At 42.5% G+C, this 26,608-nt stretch overlaps 3 protein-coding genes across 3 annotated transcripts in view; 1 reads left to right on the top strand and 2 right to left on the bottom strand.

The window, feature by feature from the left end:
* The first annotated feature begins 1,726 nt into the window (after nt 1-1,726).
* Nucleotides 1,727-3,743, top strand: fgf23 (fibroblast growth factor 23). Its single transcript, XM_063217897.1, has 3 exons — nt 1,727-2,186; nt 2,429-2,532; nt 2,750-3,743. Exons 1-3 carry the CDS (start codon nt 1,940-1,942, stop codon nt 3,173-3,175), a joined length of 777 nt encoding a protein of 258 aa, XP_063073967.1. The 5' UTR covers nt 1,727-1,939; the 3' UTR covers nt 3,176-3,743.
* Nucleotides 3,744-5,308: 1,565 nt separating this feature from the next.
* Nucleotides 5,309-19,631, bottom strand: tigarb (TP53 induced glycolysis regulatory phosphatase b). Its single transcript, XM_063217057.1, has 6 exons — nt 19,514-19,631; nt 19,026-19,063; nt 18,234-18,355; nt 17,408-17,485; nt 12,930-13,040; nt 5,309-7,103 (listed from the first exon to the last, which is right to left on the bottom strand). Exons 1-6 carry the CDS (start codon nt 19,543-19,545, stop codon nt 6,690-6,692), a joined length of 795 nt encoding a protein of 264 aa, XP_063073127.1. The 5' UTR covers nt 19,546-19,631; the 3' UTR covers nt 5,309-6,689.
* A 919-nt stretch (nt 19,632-20,550) lies between these two features.
* ccnd2b (cyclin D2, b) overlaps nt 20,551-26,608 on the bottom strand; it is a 38,736-nt gene continuing 32,678 nt past the window's right edge. The window contains exon 5 of the mRNA XM_063217056.1: nt 20,551-25,679. Coding sequence (XP_063073126.1) covers nt 25,497-25,679 — 183 coding nt within the window. The 3' untranslated portion in view covers nt 20,551-25,496. The remainder of the gene's footprint in view (nt 25,680-26,608) is intronic.

The following is a 26,608-nucleotide window of genomic DNA, read 5'->3' as shown; positions in this document are numbered from 1 at the left end:
AGTGCACATTTGCATGGAACAGTAGCGTGATGTAGTCTAACCTAGTAGGCCTATGAATGCTTTGGACTGTGATGATGGCTCCAGTGGTGTAGTCTACTTTTTGAAGTGGGTATACTGTATATTTGAGCATTTTTTATGTGTGTATAGGCTACTGTATATATTTGTGCTATTGTAAATAATGGATCAATCAATTTTAAGTGGGTATACTGTAATCCCTGAAATTTTGAAATGGGTGCGTATACCTGCGTTTTACGTAGACTACACCACTGGCTGTGCATTTCATCAAGGTGTAGGCTACAATTCTCCACTTCAGGTTGATATTTTGACAACACTAATGTCCACATGTAGTACGACAGCAGATTTCATGGCTTTTGTCTTTTTGGTTAGGAAACCATGTTGTTCGCTTTGGGTTTTTTTTGTTTTTTGTTTTTGTTTTTTTGTTTTTTTAAAAGAGGGCCGCCAAGGGGAAAATTCTCCCGGTGGGAAAAGGTGGGCCACTCCGCCCCTGATTTGGATGGTTCTAAAGGCATAGGCTATCCGGTTTCCAAACACCATTCAGCACTGCCACCACCGACGCTCCTGGCCCGAAACTTTCTTTTTACAGAGGTGGATTAACTACCACCGCATAAAAATATTTGTGACACATTGTGAAGACATGGGGACCGTAAAAATAGGCTATATCAGGTTGGTCTTGAGTTTCAGAGACCTATCCTTGAACTGATGATTAAGAGTCTTCTTTAAGCACGAGGGAACACATGTTACATTGATTAGGTTAGACTATCAAAGTACTCATATGCAACTTACCGAATGCTGTAGAAAAAGAGCTGTACTTTAAACAACAATTTGTTAAGAGCACATGCTGAGAGGTGCCAGGAGATGATGAACATTGTTAATGCACCTTTGCCATTTGTCATGTCATTAAGGAGATCAAAAGTATTTGTAATAATGAATCTAGTGCACCTGGATCGACTTCAAACTCCCCATTAAGTTAAATTATTTAGCTTTTTCAGCAGAAAAGACGATTTAACTCCTCATGTGCATGGCGCGTTAATCAACCAAAAAACTTAGAAAAGCATTCAGTCTCACTCAAGAAGACTGCAGCCTCGCTCAGGTATTTTATGTTACACTACCTCCCTCTGCTGGTCCGAGCGTTGAACTGTTTTCAAAGGAGTCAAACATTTTGCTGGCAAATAATGATATTCACTTGAGTGGTGGCTTATTAGCTGCGTCACTTTCGGTTGAATCAGGCCTATTCATGTTCAATCGTTATTACCATGGGAATTTAGAGAATTGAGTAACTGTAATGCGGTGTGAAGGTCCATTTAATAGAATATGTACAATAGAAGTTTGTACTTGAAATGTAGACTTAATTACAGTTTTATTGTTCAGTTATAACAGTGTTATTTGCAAAATAGTAGGCCACAGCCTACGTTCGAGGCCGTTATTCCACATGACGCTCAAAACTCGAGGCGGAAGTTAAGTAAATGTATCAATACTGCCCCACCAACACATCTGTATACATCCGCAACTTGGAAGCACGCCACTAACAGTAATTTCTCCTGTCCCAACATGGGGTAAAATTTGAGAAGTGAAAGTGTGGGCGACCATGATTGCACACTAGGAAACCACAAAACTTCTAACGGCCTGTTCAGGCTCATTACAAATGGTCAAAGGGTGGAAGGCCATTGGACACCCCTCTCCGCCACCACCACCACCTTCTTCCGTTTGTCTATCACAGTCATCCTAACATCTACTTGCTGGGGGCGAGCATTGCGTAAAAGATGGGAAGGCGAGGAGTGGCGACCGGAGGCCTTTAAATACAGGCACACCAAACTTTGAGGACCATCAGAGATTCGGGCACTGAGTCTTCAGCATCTCTCTGAGAGAGGAATCACCATCCACGGGCTACAAGGTTCCCCTGCATACGGCACTTACAGAAATGATGCGCAGCAGCAGACCGTCCTCCGCGCTGAACCAGTATTCCTCCTTCCTCGCCCTCTGCCTGGCCGCGATGCATGGGCTCCCACCTGTGGACTGCGCCCCGAACCCTTCACCTCTTCTGGGCTCCAACTGGGGCAACCCGAGGAGATACATCCACCTGCAGACCACCACAGACATGAATAACTTCTATCTGGAGATCAGTTTGAGCGGACAAGTGCGAAAAAGTACAAGCAGAGGTTCTTACAGTAAGTAATGCTGCTTCTTTTGTTACAAACCACTATTGATTTCCTTTACTGATGTGACTTTGTGGTTGTGGTAGGAGACGAGCCTTAAATGGGAGGCTAACCACCGCCTTCTTTTCACTATAAATGAATATTAAATGTTGATTTTATTTAATTTCTTTCAATTTTAGTGTATTTCTACAATTTTCTTGTGCAAAGTAGTTTACTGTGTTCTGATTCTGATGATATACAATGGTCTTCTATAGGTGTAATTTTGTTAAAGGCTCAAACGAGGCAGAGTGTGGCCATCCTTGGAGTGAAAAGTAACCGTTACTTGTGCATGGACCTGGAGGGGAACCTTTTTAGTTCTGTAAGTATTTTCAACAACTCTGATATACACTTCAGATAACTTTACAAATAGTCCTTAATTTAGTTATTCATTTTATAAGTGAAATGTAAGGTCAAACAACCAACCGCAAGGCTTCTTCGAATTTTACGCACCATTTTACGCATATTTCAAAGGGCCATTCCAACCACATAAAGACTGACTTAACACGTTTCCCCCTCCCCAATGTTGTTATTTTCAGCACATCTGCAACGAGGAGGACTGTCTCTTCAATCATGAACTTCTAGAGAACCGCTACGATGTATATTATTCAACCAGAAATGGCATGCTCGTCAACCTAGACCGGGCCAAGCAGGTATATATCGCCGGACAAAACCTGCCTTCTTCTGCGCTCTTCCTGCCAGAAACCAACACCATCCCTCTGGAGCGCCTGCTGCACAGAGGAAAGAGGAACAGACCGACCAACCCTGATGACCCATACAACACAAATATTGAGGCATCGGACTCTCGCGCCTTGCCAGAGGAACCGGATCAAGAACCGGAGCCAGAGCTGGAAGCTGGACACGTCTCAAGGGAGAATCCTCTCTCCCCAAACGATGACGACCCATGGAACACACAGACCAAATCAGTGATTGCTAGCCCTCGAGGTGAAATGATAATGGGGTAAAACAATTAGCTTGCAGGTGGGGTCGGCAGAACCAGCGGACAAAGAACTTCTGTATCAAGTGACCAAAGACAGACCCCGTGATTGTCATCTTTGAAACCATTCCGGTCCTTAGTTTACTCTCGCACTTTTGCGCGCTGACAATACGCGCCGATTTGTCCACAGACTCGAAACTTTTGGCGAACTTTCACATTCCTTTTTAACATGTAGAAGAATATGTTCAATATTTATTGTGCTGTGACGTTACGGAACTTTTATTTTGAATGACATATAATACAGTGTAACTGAAGGCTTTAAATTGGGTGTTCTGACAATGCTCTTTACGTCAAGCTTTCGGGAGAAAAATGGCACTTTGTTCATTCGCCACTCAACTTAACATAACGCTCTTGGTGCTGGACACCTGCAACCAACCCAAGGACAATATCCAAGTATTTATTTATTTAAATGCGTTCATTCCTTTTTATTTATCGTATTTATAAGGATGCTGTCTGTAATACAAGTACAAACCTAACTGATGTCTTGTTGAATGGTTGTATAGAGGTTTTACCGCTGTGTGTGTGTGTGTGTGTGTGTGTGTCTGAGTATTTGAGTGGCCGAAAGTCTATCAAATGAGTATTTGAGTATTGTTGTCTGTGAGTGTGTGGGGTGTGAACGTGTTTGTGTGGCAGAGGTACCTTTCTTTTTCTGTCTATGAATAAAAAAAACGTTTTCGAAATCTGCTGTTGTCACTCTGTGTTCCTTCACATATACCGACACAAACCGGCGCAAGTGAACAGTTATTAGGAGTGCCTTTTGACACCCAAAGGGTGACTCATGTGGCAAGATTTTGTCACTCATTACACACCTACATTTACTATTGGCCGTTACATCAGACCAGGAGGACCAGGTCTTCCTCCCGACACCAATTTAAACCGCATATCGACTCGCTTGGGCCACAAAAGCCTAGCTAAAAATAGACATTTCCACATCCTATTCTAGTTTCACCCCATCCGGACAACGGCAAGAAGCTATTTTTAGAAAGGAAACGCTCGGTGACCGCTGACCTTTGGTCTGTTTTGGAGACTGGAATATAATTAATTCGCTAATTCTCAAGAAAACGTCGTCTTTTTTGTCTTTTGATGATTAATGTTGATATGACTAGGGTAACCTACAGGCCAAGGAAAGGCGATTATTAGTTGCCGTGCTAAAACACTCCTCAGCTAATGGGTATAGGCCTACCACCCTCTCAATCTTCCCACTTGTATGCGATTTCAAACTGTAACTCACGTCTAGGCCCGAGTTGCCATCTGAATATCTGAGGTACGCACTTGAATGACAGTGTTTGGGTCTGCACATCCCATGTAAAGGCACAGAAACACTCAATCATCACAAGAACAATGTCTTAACACATTTTCTTAATCCCATGGCACATTACATTTTGTACCATGAAACAAAAAGTGTGCAGACTTGAGTTTCACAAAAGTGACTGCACCCCTCACATTTCTGCAGATTTTTAATTAGGGTATATCTTTTCAACCAGGCAACACCACTGATTAATTTTCAGTGAATAATACATTTACTGTACATTGTTATATAATGTCTTTATTGACTGCTTTTGATTGAGTGTCATTTCAGTGTTGTCTCATTAAATAACATTTAAAAATCTGCAGAAATGTAAGGGGTGTGTCGTTGTGACATACTGTGCATCTATGAGATTGTGAGGACACCATAAGACAGACTTTTAAAACAGCTTTTTAAAAATGACTCAGCAGCTATCAAGCGCGTCATGACCGAAACCACAACAGTGACTTCACATGAAAACAAAAACCCAAGTCAGAATCTAAAAAAAGATTTGTCAATGTGCAAACCCTCATTAGAGAAATGCAGTTACTGTTTCGCACAGGTGACGCCGTTGAGATGATCACCAATTCAGTTTAAGCTTAATGGATGACTGGACTTGTCACATCTGTATGTCCCTTGGACACTTTTACTGTCTGAGACCGTCACTGTCACTGCGCTGGCATCACTTCAGAGAAAGTAATTTCTACAAAGAACAAGAGCACAAAAACACAATTTTGGTCAATCACTGAATATGGTAATGAGAGCTGTTTATGCCTGGGAATGGGAGACGGCATAGAAAATAACGACACAGGACACTTTAAAGGTTATATAAGATTGTACATTCTTTCACACAAGGTGACCTGCAGAATGTGACACATTTTGAAAACATGCACACACGTTACACAATAGGTTCTTTGTCAGTTAACATAGATGAGAGGTGGTGATTTTTGAAAATAAGAAAAAACATCAAGAAAACACCACAGAAGATTATGACCGTAAAGTCAGTTTTCAAAGAGAAATTGTACGACACGTCTTACCCGTTTGGACGTCTGTGAAGAAGATTGCATGTTGGTTTATCACTGACAGACATAGACACACAGACACACTGAGGACACCAGCGTGGTTTGGTTCATGAAGTAGGCTAAAGGGCATTGTCAGTATTTTCGCTTACTCCAATGTACTACATTGTACTCTCTCTCTCTCTCTCTCTGTCTGTCTCTCTGTCTGTCTGTCTGTCTGTCTGTCTGTCTGTCTGTCTCTCTCTCTGTCTGTCTGTCTGTCTGTCTGTCTGTCTGTCTGTCTGTCTGTCTGTCTGTCTGTCTGTCTGTCTGTCTGTCTGTCTGTCTGAAATTGTCATTGTGCTCAGTAAAGTGTTTCAAGTTTCAAGTGTAAAAACTCTTTAGGGTACAGATGAAGGCAATGACAATAATAATAATAATAATAATAATAATAATAATAATAATAATGATAAAGCTATGCCTGTAAACACAATTTTTTTTGCAGTCCGTTTTGTTTCAGAAGTGCTCAAACTGCCCATACTGTTCTCAATTCCAGAACCACTAGGAAAAAAGTGACGTGAGAAAATAAAATAATCTTCACTTTCTTTTTTCATACTTGATCACTCTTCATCCATCCATTCATCCAACCATCATCACCCAGCTTGTCCACTACCACAGTACCCCCCATCCTCCCTCTCATTCACCAAATCTACACAGCGCCCATATTGCTCTGCCATTGTACTCAGGATAAGAATATGCCCATGAATGAGAATATGCCACATGAATATTGCCAACCGTCTTTTTTCCCGTCCAAACGCACACAGAATAACTAAAATCTAAAACTCGTTCTTATTTCAATTTCCAACCTTGTTCCTAACCGGAGTGTGGCATAATAGCAAGATGACCAGCGTGTAAATGTGCTCAATGAGACCGGTCACTCCCTGTACACAGTTACAGTGTTAATTCAACACCCTAAGAGTTGACTTTAACCTTCACAGAGTTGATCCTACTCTCCAGACATTGAATTAACACTGGGAAATTTACAGTAGGAGCCATGTCCATGCAACTTCCACCACCAGACACCCATCAGGCTTTTCAAGGTTTTTTGAGGTGTACCTTTCCAAGGAGCAAGCGTATGATGCAGTTGAGAAGACACGGTAACAAAATCAGTGGCCCCTACTGTGCTGCGTACGTACGTCTCAAGTCTCTTTACTGGCACTCAGATGATCCTTGCGGTTGACAAAGATGCATCTGACACCGGCCACAGTGGGACCCGTCTCCCCGCCCTGCAAGGAGATTACAAAGCGGTTTATGCCCGTGTTGGGGCAGGCGGCGTAGAGCTGAGCGGGCTTGAGACCCGCGGGGACTGTACTGTGCAGATCATCCACCAGGTGTTGCACTGCCACGCGGATGTAGGCCCCATGGCTGACCACCAGGACGTGGAGCGGCACACCGGAGAGGCCGTCATCGGGGAGGTTGATGGGTGGCCCGTCGTGTTGGACCGTGGCGGCGGTGGGGTCTGCAGATGCAGACGCTGGGGCTTCTGGGTAGCCGTACTGGGCCACCATGTCCTGGAACAAGCGGGCGAGGAACTTGCGGAACCTTACGCGGACCTGGATGGAGGGATGGATCACATCAGGGAGAGGAGATGATTGGACATGAGTAGACACTTGCACTGCACTTGCACTATGCACTGTTTCTCTATACATATTTTGACTCTCCTTGGTAGGCTACCTTTCTGTACATGATATGCCTATTGACTCGTTATGTATAGGCCTATAGTTTATCACTGCAATGTATGTCGCGGTATTTTTGCAATGCACTTTAGCATTATTATGACTATACACTTGTCTCTTCACAAGGTGTTGGGGGTGGAAAACTTTGAACGGAGCGTTTAAGAGCTCAGTGGAACTAATGACCTATTTCAAACTGGCAACACTGATGATGGGCTAGACCCCAAAACGTGTGTCCCCTGTCTGTCGGTTTTATTTACTTTTTTCGTCTTTGTTTAATACATTTTTTGATTTTGCATTCAGCTCCAGAGTGCGACTCCTTTCTTACTTTTCATTATACTGCTCTTGGAATTACGCACCGAGCGAAACGCTCAGGATAAGACGCCACCCCACCAATACTAGACACTCGCACTGAAATGAAACATACACATACACAACCCCTATAGTAGGAGCATAGAATAGATGATGGATAGGGACAGACAGACAAAAAAACAAATGAAAAGTTCAGATGAAAAAACCTCTCCGTTAGGAGTGTGTTAAAAATATCGGTATCGGAATGCAGTATCGTAGCCTCCTGACGCCATCCTATGTACTCCACCCAAAGATTTTGGCTCCGCACATCGTCTGGCAAAAGCCTCGAGCTTGGTTCTCTCAGTGTTTAGCCAATCAGCAAACAGTTGAGAGTGATGACGCGGAACTCACCCGCGAACTCCGTTACTGATTGGTTATGGTAACTATATTCACACTTTCGTTTTGTTATTTGTTTGCTTTTGCGACAGTAACAGGCATGCTAATAAAGCACAATATGGGGTTTAATTTGAGTTTGGAACTCCAATTAATTTAAATGATAGCGTAAGATCAGACCATCTACCACCCTCCACGGAGACGGATTCCTCATGGCTTTTGCCAGACTGATTGACGGAGTCAACAGTCGGCTTTTCGCCCAGGCTAACAGTATCGCAGGCCTCTTCACAATACACGTATCGATATTTCATGTGCAACAAAAAGTTTATCAAGTTGCTGAAACTGCAACTGACAGTTTCTCCTTGCTATGCAGTAGGCCAACGGCTTTGTGAAGGCAGTGTTTTACATGCACAGTGGAACTGTTGCTCTACAGAAAAAACAAAAAGTAACATTTGATTAAACATATGTCTGTTGTGTTTTCTTAAAAATGTAAAAAAAGAATAAAAACTAAAGAAAGACTAAAATATCAGAAAATATATCGCCTTGAAGACCATGTATCGGGATGCACGTATCGCAATACGCATCATATCTTGACCCCTGTATCGGGATGTGTATCGTATCGGGAGATTGTTGCCAATACCCACTCCTACTCGACGTGCCTTTTCAGAAAACTTTAATGACTCATTTGTAATAATAGTAATCTATCAGGAAGATAGTTTTGATTGATTGATTGATTGATTAATTTGTTTATTTATTATTTATTCTCAAGCACAAAAAACAAGCCAAACCAACAATCGGGTTCACTACAATTATAGACATGCTGCTCATCAGATATACACTTTTTTGCATCTTAACTCTGATCAAATGGACCCAAACGGGTTGGCTAAATGGTCAAGATGTGGGGTGGGAGTGTCGGGGGTGGTAGGGGGGCTGAGCTGCAGAAGGCTCTGGTCCAATTTAAACACTGGTGGTGTCGTCAAACAGTTAACGTGACTAACACACTATTTAAAGCAAGGGGACATTTTGGAGAGACCATTCAGTGGAGCCTTCGTTTAAATGTCACAAGTCATGTTGCATTACATATTAATCGGAGTGAGGGAGAGCCCTTAACGTCAGCCGACTGTGTCATGCAGGATAAACAAAAAGCATACGTACACAAATAAAGTTACTGCTTTTCTCACTTGCACTTGGCACAATACCAGAAGGTGCGACATATCTTGATGAAATTCAAGTAAGACCAACTCCATGTGATTTCTTGGCTCATTTACGACAGTTATTCACTCACATACATATTCAAATACGTGGGCTCTGGCGTCTTTGAATCCTTCCACCTATGAAGTAGTTTTCCAGTATTTTAATATGAATGGATAGAAAATTTACGATAGAAACAATATAGAAACAGATTCATGTAAACTAGACTTTATACACTCACTGGCCCCTTTGTTAGGCACTACACCTCTCTAGTGGTGGGTTGGACCCCCTTTTGCCTTCAGAACTGCCTTAACTGCCCAAATTGTGGAGAGAAAATATCCCTTTGCTATTACACCACCAGCCTGAACCATTGATATAAGCAGGGTGGATCCATGTTTTCATGTTGTTGACGTCAAATTCTGACCATTCCACCCTAGTGTTGCAGCAGAAATCAAGACTCAGCAGACAAGTCAACATTTTTCCGATCTTTTAGCGTCGTTTAGGGTGAGCCTGTACAAATTGTTGCCTCATTTTCCTGTTCTTAGCTCTTAGTGGCACCCGATAAGGTCTTCTGCTGCTGTAGCCCCTCTGCCTCAAGACTTGATGTGCTGGGCGTTCAGAGATTTTCTTATGCATCTTGGTTGTAACGAGTGATTAGTTATTTGCCTCAATGTTGCCTTTGTATCAGCTCAAGCCAGTCAGGCCATTCTCCTCTGACCTCTGGCATCAACAAGGCATTTTTGCCCACAGAACTGTCGTTCACTGTATATTTTTTCCATTCTCTGTAAACCCTAAATCCCAGTAGATCAGTAGTTTCTGAAATACTCAAACCAAGCCTTTCTGGCACCAACAGGCATGCCACGTTCAAAGTCATTTAAATAACCTTTCTTCCCCATTCTGATGCTCAGTTTGAACTGCATCAGATTATCTCGACCATGTCTACATGCATAAATGCATTGGATTGCCGCCATGCAATTGGCTGATCAGAAATTTGTGTTGATGTTAAGTTGGATGTGTGTGCCTAATAAAGTGGCCGGTGAGTGTATATAGTGATAAGGAAAGCGTTTTTACAGTTCTCTAATCTACATTCCATTCTACAGTCTTTGGCATTCTAATGGAGTTGTCATTATGTCCACAAGGGGTCATGGGTGAGCTTAGGTTCTTATGATGGAGTACTGAAACCATCAAGATCCCAGATGACCCAAACCATTCTACCACACTGCACTTCAATTTGCACAGAGGGTCTAAGGCCGGCCGCACACTGGCTCCGACAGCACTGCGGTGCACTTTTGCTTTCGACAGAATTCGGACCCCCAAACCCAATTTCACACGAACATTGCATTGATAGTCAATGGGAGGCGCCGACAAAATAGAACTTGTCTCTAATTGCTCTCCGACATCGGCGAATGTCCGCGGACATCGGCGCCAGTGTGTGTGGTTCTATTGAAAACAATGGAATCGAATTTTAGCTGAGCAGTGCTCAGCACTTTGTCGGAGTCGGTGTGCGGAAGCCCTAATAGTGCTTCCACTGATGTGCTTGACTCTTTACTAGACTTATCAGCAAACAAAGGGAGAGTGCGTGAGGGACGAAGTGTTAAAGCCCATTTGGGAAACCACAACTCCCATTGTCATTGTGATACAGCACTCCACAGCACACAAGTGATAACTGCACACAACAAAATTGCATTTATGCCTCACCTAGGGGGCAACCCTCAATGGCGCCCCAAGGGAGCAGTGCGGCAGGACCGTACCATGCTCAGCGTACCTCAGTCATAGAGGAGGATGGGGGAGAGCACTGGTTAATTACTCCCCCCACCAACCTGGCGGGTCGGGAGTCGAACCGGCAACCTACAAGTCTGACACCCATGTGTTCACTACAAATCCCCATCCTCTCCTGGTGGAAAGCCTACTAAGGTATTCAGACGCACTACATAGTCGATTCCTTATTTTTCCTACTAGATACTCCTAGGAAGGCCGTAGGGACTTTCATATGTAGGTTAGTTGACCTAGGCTTGTAAGCCAGACTAAAACACAAAAAGGATAGTTTGCCACTCACCACAGGCAAAGCTTTGGAGCAGTTGGCATTCAAACCAGTTAAAGGAGCAGTTCCGAAAATTTCAATATGACGTTGTATTGCTCACACTACCCTTGACTTGTCAGTACCCGGTGACGCTGCCTCAGCCCTGAGCTATTCTTATGGGGGCAGATCTCGTTTACATTAAAAACTTTCTTAACATAGGCCTACTCCAAATGTTTTCCCAAAAGGTATCGCTGTTTGCTAGTTGTCTGCTGATGTTGCATAACCTTTTGGATGTTTTTGGGAATAAATAAAAATGTTTTTTTTTTTAATGTAAACAAACAACTGCCCCCATTACAATGACCAGGAGCTCGGAAAAGGCTGAAGCAAAAAAAAATCTCAGCTACTGCATTACAACAGTTACTGTATGTTGAAATTGGCTGGAGTTATCCTTTAAACGGCATTTACAGTTTTTCTCGATTGCTTACACACATTTTTCGGAATCAGTTCTCGAATTCTCAAAACTCTACACACAAATCTCCAAACCTCACACACACACAATGGGCAAAACTCCTCACTACCTCTGAAAAATGCACGTCTTGTCTCAAAACAATGTACTCTCTTCTAAAAAGGTAATTTTGTTCTCAAATGACACACACAAGCAGTCATTTTAATACACTCTTATGTGAACCACTGAACACTAATTTGCGAAAGGTAAAACTCTATACTCAACTTGAAACACAGTAAAAACTTATTTTCTTCAGTGTTCTACTTACTAAAGAGGGTATTTTTCTGTAGTAAAATACTGAAATATTGTTTTTAGACTCGGAGTACACGGATGTGTATATATTTTACATATTTTTCTGACATTTAAAAAATTGCACTAATTTATTGTAAAATATTGGGTAACCACATGAATGTGATGTCTTGTATAACATATTTTTGAGTTCAAAAACTAAACAAATGTGTTTTCTCCTTGCATCCACTCATTTTTCATCAATATGACATGCAATGTGTGTCCTTATGGGGTGATGATTTCAGATTGTAAACCGGTATGAAGAGAGTTTGCCCATGTGATGAGGAAGTGAACTTAGTATGGGAGTTGATTTTAGTATTTTGAATGACAGTGTGTTCAATGCGACAACCAGGGTTTTTCTTCATAAAAATTGTGTGTAATCCAGAGAATTGTGTGTAGTGGTTTGAAAAGAGTGTGTTTTAAACGAATGTGAAATGTGAGTATAAAGAAGGAATTGTGTTTAGTGTTCAGTGACATTGGTTAGGGGAGTTGGGAAATGGGTGAGATGTTCCGAGAATTGTGTGTGAAGTACCAGAAATTGTGTGTAAGCATTCGAGAAAAACTGTAATATGCCAAAACAGACTGGCCATGTCTTCACTGTCCCAAAACCACTCACTGACCAGCTTCAAACAGAGTAAAACTCCACATATAGAGTGGTGTGACTGAAGGATGGGATTTGCGTCCTTTTGGATCATTCCGTTGGTGCGGTATTACACCAAATCAACAGGAAAATATATTTTCAGCCGCAGAGAGGACGCAAACAAACCGGATTCCAAAAAAGCTGGGATACTTCGTCTTTCAACTTTAACAACCTGGCCCTGTCCCGACTGTTTTGAGATTTGTTGCACGTATCAAATTGTATGTGAAAAACAATTTTTACAATACTGTATATTGTCTTCTCAATCCTCCATACTCCGTATGGATAAAACGGTTGGGCAGCATTTTGTGTTCAGTCATAAAATACCACATGTCCAGGCTCAGGAATGGTTCAGCAGGGAGTTTAGCAGGGCAGACGCACCTCATCTGCCGTCTCTCCTCCTGGAGGTGTGAAGTCTCGAGCGGCTATCCCTGCCGCGTTGGCCAGGTTCTTCAACATATCCTTATGCTTGCCCTCCACCACTCCGAAACTCTGACCAGACAGACAAAGAGAGAGAGAGAGAGAGAGAGAGAGAGAGAGAGAGAGAGAGAGAGAGAGAGAGAGAGAGAGAGAGAGAGAGAGAGACAGAGAGAGAGACAGAGAGAGAGACACACACACACAGAGAGAGAGAGACAGAGAGACAGAGACAGAGAGAGAGAGACAGAGAGAGAGAGAGAGAGACAGAGAGAGAGAGAGAGAGAGAGAGAGAGAGAGAGAGAGAGAGAGAGACAGAGAGAGAGAGAGAGACAGAGAGAGAGAGAGAGAGAGACAAACATACATTAAATTACATTGCATTACATTCATAATGCTGGGGCTATGGCATGGTGACATGTTAAGTTAAGCTACATCAAAAATACATGAAAAAGAAAAGAATGGGCTTTTAAACACAGATTTTAACATTTACACAATGTATAATATTAACACCAGTGGAGGCTAATTGCTGCAGCAGGTGCGTCTTCACACATCCAGTGCAGCCAACACACACACACACACAGTCACGCACATGCACACACCACATTTACGTAGTTAATACTATCCAAAGCAACAGTAGAATTGGGACTCTACTCATCCCTCAGTTTGCAGGTGCATCACAGAGGGACAAACATCACCGAAAAGTAGAAGCTGGAGCACACTGCAGCTTTGTTTTTACGATTTTATTATGTGCAGCAAACAACCGACTATACAAAGCAAATTGACAATGATTTTGGTATTTCTTAATAGTTCCAGGAGCAATGTGCAATTTGCTGCCCGTCTTCAGCCATGGATGACAACACAACACAACTGGTAACGGTGGGATTTGAACCCGATTCTAATCCTAAAATCAACTCCATAACTCCTTTAGGCTACAGGTGCCCCATACATGTGCACGTATGCACGCACGCACGCACGCACGCAAGCACACGCACACGCACACAGGACAATGAGTTCACTACAAAAAGATGGTGTGTGACATGCATAACCATGTCCTCATTTCTGTCACCCCTTACAAGTGCTATAAATAAAAGATGTCCTATAATATTTCTCTCTGCACACTTACAGACGCAACTTGAGTTCTATAAATAACTCATCTACCTGTTCTATGAATAGCTCTCCCACCTAATGATTTGTGTAGTCTTTTTTTTCTCTCGAGATTTTTTCCCAACTTTATTTGATAGGACAGTGTGAGAGGTGGACAGGAAGCGAATTGGGAGAGAGACGGGGAGGGGTCGGCAAAGGACCCGGGCTGGGAATCGAACCCGTGTCAGTCGCATGGCAGGCGAGTGCCCTACCGGATGGCCACTGCAGGGCCGATATGTGTAGTACAATATCATCTGGTAAATTCAGACAAAAATAAATGTTTGGGTTCAGGGGGGATGTGGTCAAATGAGAAGCATGCTGAACAAGTTCAAGACAGATTATTATTGTCCTCACGAAAAATTGTGTGACACAGTACCACTGATACAGTTAGAAAAACATAAAGACACGGGATATTCAAAATTGGTTAGATGACATATGAACTGTGAATAGCTATTTTTGTCTTTCTGCGAATAATTCATGTCGATCGGCGCTAGAACCATTAATGACGTCATCGAAACCACCAAACCTTGCGCCAAACATCGTCTATTAGAGTAAGATACTTCAAGCCTGTGCATTTCCTGCATCCATGTGATGTCAGGGGTACAGCCCTTTAGGAGACCTTCCGTCAGGCGACCTTTGACCTCTTACGGTTGAGAATGAATGGACTTCCCATGGCACTGTAGATGGCGGTAGCGCACATCTCGTGCAAGCCGTCACCAAATGCCACAGAAAGACAAGAAGAAGGAGGGGACAAAGCCCCCTTAGGAGACCAAACTTGAGCACACTCCTTTGCATTGAGATGGCGGAGTTTGACTTATCTTACTCTAACAGTAGATGTTTGCTTACGCTCATAAGCAACACATTTGCAGTTTTGATCCTGACCATCAGGCGTCAGTGTTGTGAGAAAATGCTCACACGGCTTGTATTTTCAAAAGTGTGCCCTCTGCTGTTCATGAGAGAAACTGCATGCTTTGTCGGGAGAAATTGCACGTTTTGTCAGGCTTGAGGAATTGCATGTTTTGTCGGGCTGGTCAGGGCGCGAGACTAGTCACGTTTTTCTTTTCAGTAGGCTCCGAACCTAATTATTTACAAAACCAAATGATACCAGCACCATAACATGAAACAGGACTAGTAGATTTTCAAAGACATGTCTACACTCTACAGTTGTAGCATAAGCACATGTAGTGGTAAACAGACATGTCCTTTGCCGAGTTTTAAAAATAGATTGCCAAACATAACTTTGTGCTTTAGGCCTACTGAAATCATGACCTATCATAATAAAACATTCGTTGTAGACAACATTACCAGATCATTCCAAGGCCATGTGAGAGCATTGTTACCTCCGCCAAGGAGGTAAAGTTTTCGGTCGCGTTGGTTTGTCTGTATGTCTGTCTGTTTGTTGGTCTATCTGTCTGCTTTTTTGTTTGTCAGCAGCATAACTCAAAAACTAATAAACTGATTTGGAGTTGTTTGTAATGACCCAAGAAGCAAGTGATTAAATTCTGGTGGTGATCCGGATCACAAACCGGAACCAGGGGCCTCATTTATCAAGCATTCTTAGGCACAGATCTGTGCATAAAGCGTGCATGCGATCATTCCTGAGTAAAGTGTGGGATTTATGAACATGTACATGAACGTAGAAATGTGCATAAATCTACGCACACCTCAGACCATGCGTGCGAGTGGAAGAAACACGAAATTGTTAATAATATTGACCGTGCAAGGTACAGTTTGCTTTAAATGACAATGGAGCATGACAGTGTGCTATTTTACAGTGTTTTCGTCCATGTGTGTCTCCTTCTTTTACTTATTTTGAAACACTGTCCTCCTCCTGTCGAAAGCACCTCCACTTCTGCCGCGGAAATGTTTATATTTCCGCACTTCCCGCCAGCGTTTCGACTGGTGCGTGTGTCCGTGTGTGTTCATGTGTGTCCAAACAGGGTGGCGCCTTCGAATTAACATGGCATTTGAATATATTTTAATACCATATATGGTTACTTGGAGGCGTTTCGGGATGCAAATTACCCCTAATGTGCGTGTGCACAGTGATTTGGAAGGTGTGGGATTTATCGTGCAGATGTGTGCGTAGGAGCAGCCAACGCACGTTTGATAAATCCCGATTTTTCTGTACTTGCGAACATTCTAAATTTCACTCGTAAGACACAATTTAGAAGACATTCTACGAACTGATGATAAATGAGGCCCCAGGACTTTTTAAAAGATTCTTCACCATTGCTGGCCTATATATCTAGACGCCCCTAGTGACCAGAAATTTCATTGCAGGGACTCCACAAAAAGAAGGCAGAAAGACTTAAGTTGTAACATAGTCAAATGTATCAAGCAGCTTCCTTGGCGGAGGTCTGCACTCTCTGAGTGCTTTTAGTTCTAACTGTAGAGTTTTACAAATAGGCCTACAGTAGATCGCCAAACACGACGTGCTTTACAGAACAAATTTAACCATTGCGTCAATGAACAAAATTTCAGGAGGAAGATAAAATAGCTTCAAGACATTATATTGTCCAGAAAATTATGCAGGGTTCCTTCTGTAGTTCAGTAGCTGTTAGGCCTATTAAATCTAGGCATCTCCTGCTTCTTCTGCCTGCCTGCTTCCTGGTCGTCACTGGTGAACACGTGCAGAGGAAAATAAACTATGGTTTGAGAAGTGGGTTAACTATATGATTGCATGTCAAACTACTGTAGGCTACTTTCTCCCATCTGTTCCTAACCCTTTGCCATGGTATTGCCAGCAAAATAATAACGTTTTGCTGATGTCCACCAGCACAGAGTAACTTTTGATGGGCTCCACCCCTGTTCAACATCTCAATTGCAAATGAATGACCTTTGAATTATGTTTTTGCAAAATACAGCTTTGATCACCAATGTCGTCCACAAGGAAGGACAGGAGGATGTAGTTTGACTTGCACCCCATGTCCTTGCATTTATCCTCCACTATGTCTATATTTGCATGTAGGGGACGGTAAGTACGTTTTTTACATGTATATTGTGAATCCCTAATGGCAGCATAGGAGTCAATCCCGGGTTCCAAAAGTAAGAACACTAACACCATTTTTTAATCAGTTGATCAGAATGGATACCTAAGACAGGTAGACCAGCTACTCAGTCAGGTTCCCCGTGTTGGAAGTAAACTGTGGTCGGGTTTTTTACTTATACAATACAGAATTGGCCCTGTAGCTTTTCTGAAGCTGTGATTGACACATTCAGTGCCACTAAACCATGATATGGCCAAGTCTTTAGAAGCCAGTTGGAAAAGGAGCGACCGAACGGACATGCTGCCAACCTACCCGTTCCTTAAGCGAGTCATCCAAGAGAAGTTCGATGCCGGAGGAGTGGACATTGCTGCTTAGTATGACTTGTGCTGTCTACCATAGGAATGGAACAAAAGAGAAAATAGTCAGTTTTGAATGGCTGTCAGAACATGCTCACAACACATCAAACGTCAAAAGCCCAAAGCACCCATGACCAAAGATGTAAAGCTGAGACAAGCTAGTTTTCTTCCAAATTCATTTCGTTGTAATCCATTGAAGTTGTCATATTTTGAGTGTACATGCAAGACAAATTTATATCAACCAGTTGCTAGCTACACGCCTAAGATAATCATAGTATCATATCAACACACCGTACATTCAGGGCAGGGCTTTTTCTGAACGGGGAAATAGGGGTGCTCCACCCTCATACCTCCGTGGGTGCACCCTCATACTTTTATTTATATATATATATATATATTTGAGCGCCCCTAGTAAATTTCTCATTCACGGGGGGGGAACACCCCCCTTCACCCCCCCTAGCCTGCCATGATGCTCCCTCATGCCAAAAAATCCAAGAAAAAGCCCTGCAGGGAGTTCATAATTGATTTATTCTGTAAACGCGAGGCTGCAAATTGATATGAATCATTGCCGAGACGAGAGAACATCTGTGATAACAGAATATCTCAACAAAACTTTTATAATTATTATACATTTATAATTAGAAGTTATGTTTGGCTGCAAAACTTACGGTACATTGGTCAGACCAGTAAACACCAGAACACACACACGCACGCGCACGCGCACGCACACGCACACGCACACGCACACGCACACGCACACGCACACACGCACACACGCACACCTGCTTTGCCCGCTGCATGTTGCTGGAGTAGGCTTTATGGAAGTGGACCTCCCTCAGGTACTCCCCTGCCTCCCGCCCCTGCTGGAGGCCGATGTCTGACAGGGCTGAATCGATGCCCTGGCCTGCAGCAGAGGTGTCAAAGGTAAACGGAAACATAAAAGTAAATTCATGGTTTAAGTACAACGCTAGCACATTATATTACATAGCTGTTACACATTTAGTCTATTATGCCTAATGAAATAGATGTAGGCCTACGGTAGTGTTTTTTGAATTTCAAATGGAAATTGTTATTGTCAGCACTTTTTTTACCACAGTTTATGGTGGGCTATATCGGTTCTCGTGACACCCCTAGTTGTGAGCAATAAAAATGCAGTGTAGGCCCAATGGCCGGTGTGATGCCTGGATTCTTACTTTGAAGCATTGGTTCAAATCAATGATATAGTGAGTCATTGGTTCAAATACATTAAAAACAAGACACTGCATTCCTATACTAACTCAGGCCAACACACTGGAATGAATCCATTCCCTAGTCAAGACTTGATTCAAGGTGATAAGCTGGTGATATATCGCCATCACGGGTGGGTATTATTTTGAGCAATACTGTCAGGAAATATGTTAGGCTACTAGATGTTCTTCAGGTATTCAAAGCACCCATATTAGAACAGGCAAAATGCTTTCTCCCCCGCACAACTCAGAAGCAGGCAACTTTCACCTCAACTCAAAAGGTTTTTCTGTCACCTTTGACCTTTCAAAGCCATGGCAAGTAGCCAACAGTAGGCTAGTCAACTGTACCTTGCAACATCTTCTGCTTATTGAACTCTGTCTCTCCACTGTAGAAAGAAGACAAAACAGACATTTGGGTGTTATAGAGCGCTTTGAGGCACCAGTAACTGGTTAAAGGAAATGTTAGTAATATGCTTACAGCAGCATACACCTTAAAATAAGTTTCCAAGACATTTACGTGACTCAGCCTGGCAAGACACGCGCTGCTGTCAGAGAAAAGGTCACTTGCACGATGTACAGTTAGCCATTTTAAAGGACAAAGTAGTCAGCTAAATCTTTAATGTACTACACATTTTCCTGGATATTATCTGAAGGTGACTTGTAATAATTGGAAAGAGGTTGTCACTTGTCAGATAACTATCAAGTGCAAACCGGGTCCTCTTTCCAGCCTCGGGGTAATCAGACACTGCTATCACACAGCTCAGGAGGATTTTACCGCATTCTAGCAATGGAAAGTGACATTGACATACATACAATGATGAGAGACGTGCACTTACTGTCGGATAAATGTTACCGCAAATGTCAACATAGCGTGATGTAGAGAGCCGACAGATATTTACACAAACCCTTCCTGGTTCATGGACGCTGCGGAGTTTGACGTCACGATTTTAACTCGAGCCGAATGGTAAAACATCGCCACTCAGTGGTAAAACAGAGCCATTACTTTTTTCTTCTTTTAATCAACCAGAGGAGGCGGAATTGAGGCAATTGCTTCTCAAGCCAGGTTCACCAGTATCATGAATGGTTGTCATCTCTAGCTAGAGAGGACTTGTATTTAATTGCTACAGAATGGATTATTGTCGTCCTGTCTCGTTTTTAAAGTATATTTCTAAAGGATTCTGCCCAAACCACTGACTATACTAATTTAGCCTGCAGGTTCCTTGCAGCTTTGGCCAGGCCCAGCAAGTCACCTGAAAACTCGGTCGACCCATCCAACAGAATACAAAATGTAATGAGAACCCAATTCTGGTACCGCCACTCCCTTTGCCCAACCCCCACCCTTTCCCTTTGCCCTCCCCCCTTCCCTGGTAACCTACTGAGTTGCTCTTCTAAAGTTACAAGACAAAACTGAACAGCTACAGCCCGCCCCATCTGTTGGTAGGCCTACTACTGCATGACATGAGTTAGGTTATTTGCATTATTTCAATAGCTCTTGCAAACATCTTATAATCTGATAATAAGAATAACACGCGGTAGGCCTATACCAACTGTTGCTACTACAGTCCTAATAAATGTTATTTATTTTTATGAATAATTTACTACATTCCTATTGAAACATGCTGCATACAATCCCGAGTTCAAACCCTGACAGTGCAATTTCCATTAATTTTGCTTATTTATAGTGAATCAGAAGGCCACACAAAGTCGAAAACCTTGTTCCTAAATTAAACCAATATGATGGAAGAGTTTCAAGTGCACAGTCAGACTTATCTTAACCAAAGCTATATAAAATCAGGTTTAATCCTGCCACTTTGATGTGGACTCTTTTTTCCCATTTCAACAAAGTCAGACAGTACCACACAAATTTGGATTTTTGGAAAAATTTATTGAACAGAGAACATACACTATTGAGGTACATGACGTTTACAGTGGTGGTGGGTGATGGGGACACGGGTGGGTGGAGAGGTGTATCTATGGAGGCTGGAAGGGTGGGGGTGAGGGGTGGTGGGTTGGGGGCAAGTATAGGTAATGGGATGTGGGGTGGTGATGTTGGGGCAAGTTGAGGGATGAAACCCACGACTGTTCTCTGAAACCAATTAAAGAAGAGGGATAAGAAAATCCAAAAAATAAAAAAATATAATATATATATAATAATTATGATTTTTTTTTTTACTTTTAAACTCCGTTGCCCCAGACTCACACGTTTAGCACCTGGTTAAGTAAAAGACAGGACTACTTCTACAAGAGTAGATGAGCCTCTGTCGGCAGTACAGGATGAGTGTGGAGTAGGGGGAGACAGTGCCCAGTTCCTCTACCCACGACTGTCTTGTGTGCAAGTCAATCTGTGTCTTCCCATCTTTTCCGGTGGACTCTGGTCAAAGTTTTTTTTATTCGATATCTTGCAAAAACATACTGACAAAAACATACTGACAAAGGTCAGTGATCGAAGTTTTTACTTTATATCTTGCAAATACGTACAGTAACGCAAAGATCGTTCTCTCATTTGCAAATTGTATTTTGAATGGGAGAACACCCCTCAAAAGCTGCTCTGCACTTGATGGCAGCAGGGAAACTTAACGGTTGTCTCCAGTCCACACAGGCTGGGTGACATTGAGGTCAGAGGCCATAGGTTGGAGGAAAAGACAGGGGGACAAAAATTGACCTGCACCCCTTGTGATAAGCCAGACCTGATCAGACACGTTGTGGGTGATGATGCAGCTTTTTTTTTGCTCTCGAACTTACAAAACAATACCTTGGGAAACCACGAAAAAAACATTTCCCAAAACAGTCCCTGCTTTCAGCAAAATAAAAAAATATGAGGATTCAAATAGACTGAGTTTTGTGAGGTATGGCGCGGCAACGAGAGATAGCCCAAAGCATTCTACGCTTCTGTCTGACATTTCGTTTTCGTTAAAATTTTATTTCATTATTTTATTTTTTGTCTGTCCACGTGACTGACCTGCGGTGGTGTGAATTGTGTCACTTGCAAGGTCACACACACACACACACACACACACACACACACACACACACACACACACACACACACACACACACACACACACACACACACACACACACACACACACACACACACACACACACACAGAGGAGGATGATGACAAACAGGAGAAGATGAGCAAAGACTTTGCAGGGGGGCATCCGGAGCAGAAAAGACGCGCACACACACACACACACACACACACACACACACACACACACACACACACACACACACACACACACACACACACACACACACACACACACACACACACACACACACACACACACCTCCGTCCTTCCAAAATAAAGCCACGTGAGCAAAAGCACTCCAGTCTAAAAACACTCCAGTCAAGGTCCTGCTCCAAATTCTTAGACCTCTTCTCTGCTTCTACTGACAGCAACCATAAAAAGCTAAAGGTACAAAACAAAACTAAAAAAAAATAACTATATACACATAAAATGTATAAAATAGCAGCACACATAAAAGTGAAATATTACAGGTAGGAAATGTAAATGTGTTTGAGTAATGTCTGTGGGCGTTTAGTTCTACCTGTGTGTGTTTTGTTGTCGTCGTTAAATGCCGGTGTATAATGTACGGGTGCGTGTGAGTTTGTGTGCCTGTGTAAGTTTATGTGTGTGTTATTGGACATAGAATAGCTTTTTCAGTTTTTTTTAGCAGCGTAGGGAGGAAAATTAAATACAAAAATAAAAATAAAACCAAAAAATACAGAGTATCAATATGGAGCATTACAGATGAGAAAAAAAGATAGCAAGAAAGAGCGAGACAAAATGTCACTCATACATAGCCTTTGGTATCTCGCAAACAAAGCATGGACACTACTAGAGCTGATTATGTGGTGGAACTCATGTAAATGATCATGACATGCCCAAATTAAATCAACACACAAACACACCCGTACTGCTCACACACACACACACACACACACACACACACACACACACACACACACACACACACACACACACACACACACACACACACACACACACACACACACACACACACAAAACATGAGCATGCCCATTTATGGAAGACATAACGCTAGCAGTGTGAAGGCGCATACACGCACACATACAAACACGTGAGTGCACATGTCCGCCCATACGTTTTGCACTTTAAAAGCAATGGCAACTAGCTGTATTATGATTTTCCTTCCTTGTTTAACATAGCGCACACAGACATGGTAACACAGTGCATGCAACATCCATTTTAACACAAAAGTTTCAAAGGAAGGGATTTTCTTTTTTTCTACTCTGGTAGGCGACATCCTCAATTCCACAAAGGAGGAGAGGGCAAGAAAAGGAAAACAAAGAGAGCGGGAAGATGTCCAGCAATTCAGCCTTATAATCTATTGGTCGAGTCAAAATTTGCTGACAAGCTGGCAACCAAAAAATTAACATTCAAGTCAATGAACACTTAAAACAATGAACAATGCACAAAACAGACATAACGTACGCACATGCGCAGCAAAAAGAAAGCTTGTTCTATATAACTGATTTCTGGTCTAGAATTTTTTATTTTTGAATATAAGCTATGATGTGGTTTACTACCCTTACTCTACTCTGCCTGGGAATGCCGAGGTGGGATACCAGCCCAGAAAAAGAGAATAATTTAAAAGAAAAGAAAGTAATGATGACAATATAAAAACACAAACACCCCTCCGAAAACCTTTTTCTTTTTAACTCAAAACTATTCCTTGGCCCCTTGGGGAATGTATTGTTTTTCTGTTTTTTTTTTCTTTGTTTAAAAGTGCATTTGTGTTGATACATTTTCCGCATTTGGCCTGTGACTGAAGGATTGACTGAAAAAACCATGAAGAAAACAAAGGGAATAAATGATCCAGCAAACTTATTATGGTTCCCTCGTAATCACTGCCACAAACAGAAATGTGAAAAAAACTAAACAAAATAAAACAACACGAAATAAAACAAAACAGCAGCCCCGCTACGTATGTATGAGCTAGCACACAGCTATTGCTTATTGCTTTCTTTTATGATTGAAAATTTGATTGTGTTGCCTCAAAACACAACGGAATAGAAACAAATAAACTGCAAGCATTTGTATATCAACTAACAAGGACTCAGATGTAGAGATGGCTGCGGTCTCTACCTTGTCCTCATCTTAATTATTAAAACTATTTATAATCGTTCTCAGTCCTTCGACTGAAGACTGTGCTCCTGCGTGCTAGCCAAGCCCTGTGTCAATCATCGGTCACTTTCCAGCCCTGCATTCCACTCTGACCTCCAGAGCCTGTAATCTGGGTTTGTTATAATCCCTGCCTCAAACCACAATCCTTAATAATCCATCCTCCGCAACTCCCCAGCTTCTGTAGTCACCTGCCCATTCTCTCGTCTCGTCCAACCTAGCATAGGCCTTCAGTTAACTTAAATAGCACTGAACAAACTACTAAATAGGGCTGTGCTAAGCATTCATCAGAGCGGATCGAGTTTGCATATATCCTCCGTATATACTGTAGCAAACAAATGTCCGTAGGACAATAGGATTATACAGAGAAAGGAACAAAATAAAGAGACAACAAAAACATAACTCTAGGTCAACCAATCGCGTGGGTATACATATTCCAACCGATTGCGTTGATCTTTTCTAATCGTAACGTAATTGCTGTGTAAGAACGCTCATTCACTTTGTCACACTGCTCGTCGCACCATCAATTTTAGTACTCCTCTCCTCTCTCCTTCCTTCTTTCACACTTGCTCTGTATCCCTCTCTTTTTCTGTCTCTCTCTCTCTGAGAGGGCCCAGCCCTCTCCTGTCTAGCGTTGAACAGCTTAAATAAAGAGTTGGCCTCACAGCTGGGTGGACCATCTATCCTGTGTATGTCCGCCAAGCCACTTGCACAGCTGAATGCATGCATCACATTACTTCAGAATACATGGTAGAGCTGATAACGATAATAACTATACCATCATTATAATCACAATTATTATAATTAATATTAATTAATAATAATGTTCTTAATACATTTTTTTCACAAAACATTGTGGAAATAAAAAATAAAATCTATTACCGTTGGAAGCCCCACCAATGTTTTCTCTTTTTTGCCCCCGTTTTCTTTTGCCAGTATGCATTATTTTTATATCTTGACTCTTCTCATACAGTTTTCCATGTTAGTTTCAAGTATGCCATCGATTAGCTTTCCTGTCTGTTCACCTGAGGTGCAATCAAGTCTTCAGATTTCATTCAAAAGAAATAAGATAGATAAGATAATGTCTATGTGATAATTGAGTATTTAATCCCCCTAAAAATCTGTTCACTTGCATTGCTTAAAGGTTGAGTCACAGGCTTAAAATAATATGCGGGTTCTTTAACAAAATAAAATAAAATAATAAAATAACCTAAATTAAAGCTATTTTCTTTTTTTCTATGTGAGAACACACATAAACAGAAACAAACAAAAAACAACAACCACCAACTCCAACTTCAAACACCAACTGCAGGACATACTGCATGGGAGGGAGGAGAGACTAGGTAGGCAGTTGGAGCCGAGTGGAGCTGAGAGAGGAGGGTTGTAAAGGGCAGGGTGCGATTTGTAGGGGGTGGGGGGTAGAGGGGATTGTCCCCTCTTCTGGTTTTGATATCGTCACTTTATGAGTCACTCTACATGACTTTAATCACAGTTCAATGTAATTCCATTGATTTGCTTAAAATCTGAAACTCATCCCCCCCTTCTGGCTTTCCGACAAATCGCACACTGGTAGAGGCGGGTTATTGGCGGGTCAGGTTGTGGCCATTGAGGGGTGGGGTCAGGGCTGGTCTGGTCTGTAGCAGGGCTCAGAGGTTGATGTCCCGGACGTCTGTGGGCGTGCTGGACTGGCTCTGGCTCTGGGGGTCCAGGCCCTTGCTGGCTGCCCGGTTGAGGGCCTCCTGCTGCAGCCGCTGCTGTCTCTCCTGGCTCTCCCGAAGGCTGCTACGCAGCAGCTGCTCGATCTGCTCCTGACATGCCTTCAGAAGGTCCTGAGAGAGAGAGAGAGAGAGAGAGAGAGAGAGAGAGAGAGAGAGAGAGAGAGAGAGAGAGAGAGAGAGAGAGAGAGAGAGAGATGGATGGAGGATGGAGAGGAACAATGAAAGAAAGGACAATGATAGAAAGAAAGGCAAGATGAGGCATAGAGCAGAAAGAAAGAATGAAAGAAAGAAGACAGGGAAGGAAAAAGACAGAACAAGTTAAAAACAAGAACAACACACACTTATTGAGCAAACCATTTGTGCAAGGCACTACACACACCACAAAAGGCACAGAGGCACAAAGGCAAACATTTTTCTTCACAGACTACGAAAAGAATTCCCTCCGACTTTTCCGATATAGATTCCAGATGTCAAGTCAAGCCAGTGATGTCACAGTCCAACATGTCGAACCACTTCTCACCAGACTGCTGCAGAAAACAGTGCCCAAAACCTGAATCTGAAACCTTCATTCATCCAATTCAAACTACACTGCGTAAGGTACAAGACAATGCACCTCCAGTATGGCCGAAAGATGTGAGCCACGTGGCAAACACTGTCAACATTTTTGCTCAGGTGCTTAGGCTAACTTATGGGCAAGACAACACAAGATGTGCAGTACAGTAATAACAAATCTCTGTGTCCCTTCCATTGCACATTTTTTTATTTCCCTCAGCGAGACAACTTTCCCACGGATCGAGACACTGTGATCTCAGCAGCTTCTTGTAAATGCTGCATTAGTCTTACGAGGCCCCCTGCTGGCTGTCTCAGCCCTTTGCAGGCCCACCCTCCCTCCTCCACCCGCGAACTGGACTGAAACCCCACACGCGTTCGGATCAATTCTCTCTCCATCCCTCTCTCTCTCTCTCTCTCTCTCTCTCTCTCTCTCTGATATTCTACTTCGTGTCCGGATCAGTTGGCAACTTCCCCTCTACGTTTTTTTT

The sequence above is a fragment of the Engraulis encrasicolus genome, chromosome 15, assembly GCF_034702125.1.
Source record: "Engraulis encrasicolus isolate BLACKSEA-1 chromosome 15, IST_EnEncr_1.0, whole genome shotgun sequence".
Lineage (NCBI taxonomy): Eukaryota > Metazoa > Chordata > Actinopteri > Clupeiformes > Engraulidae > Engraulis > Engraulis encrasicolus.
The sequence above is the reverse complement of the archived record's forward strand: the minus strand, read 5'-3'. Positions and strand labels throughout refer to the sequence as shown.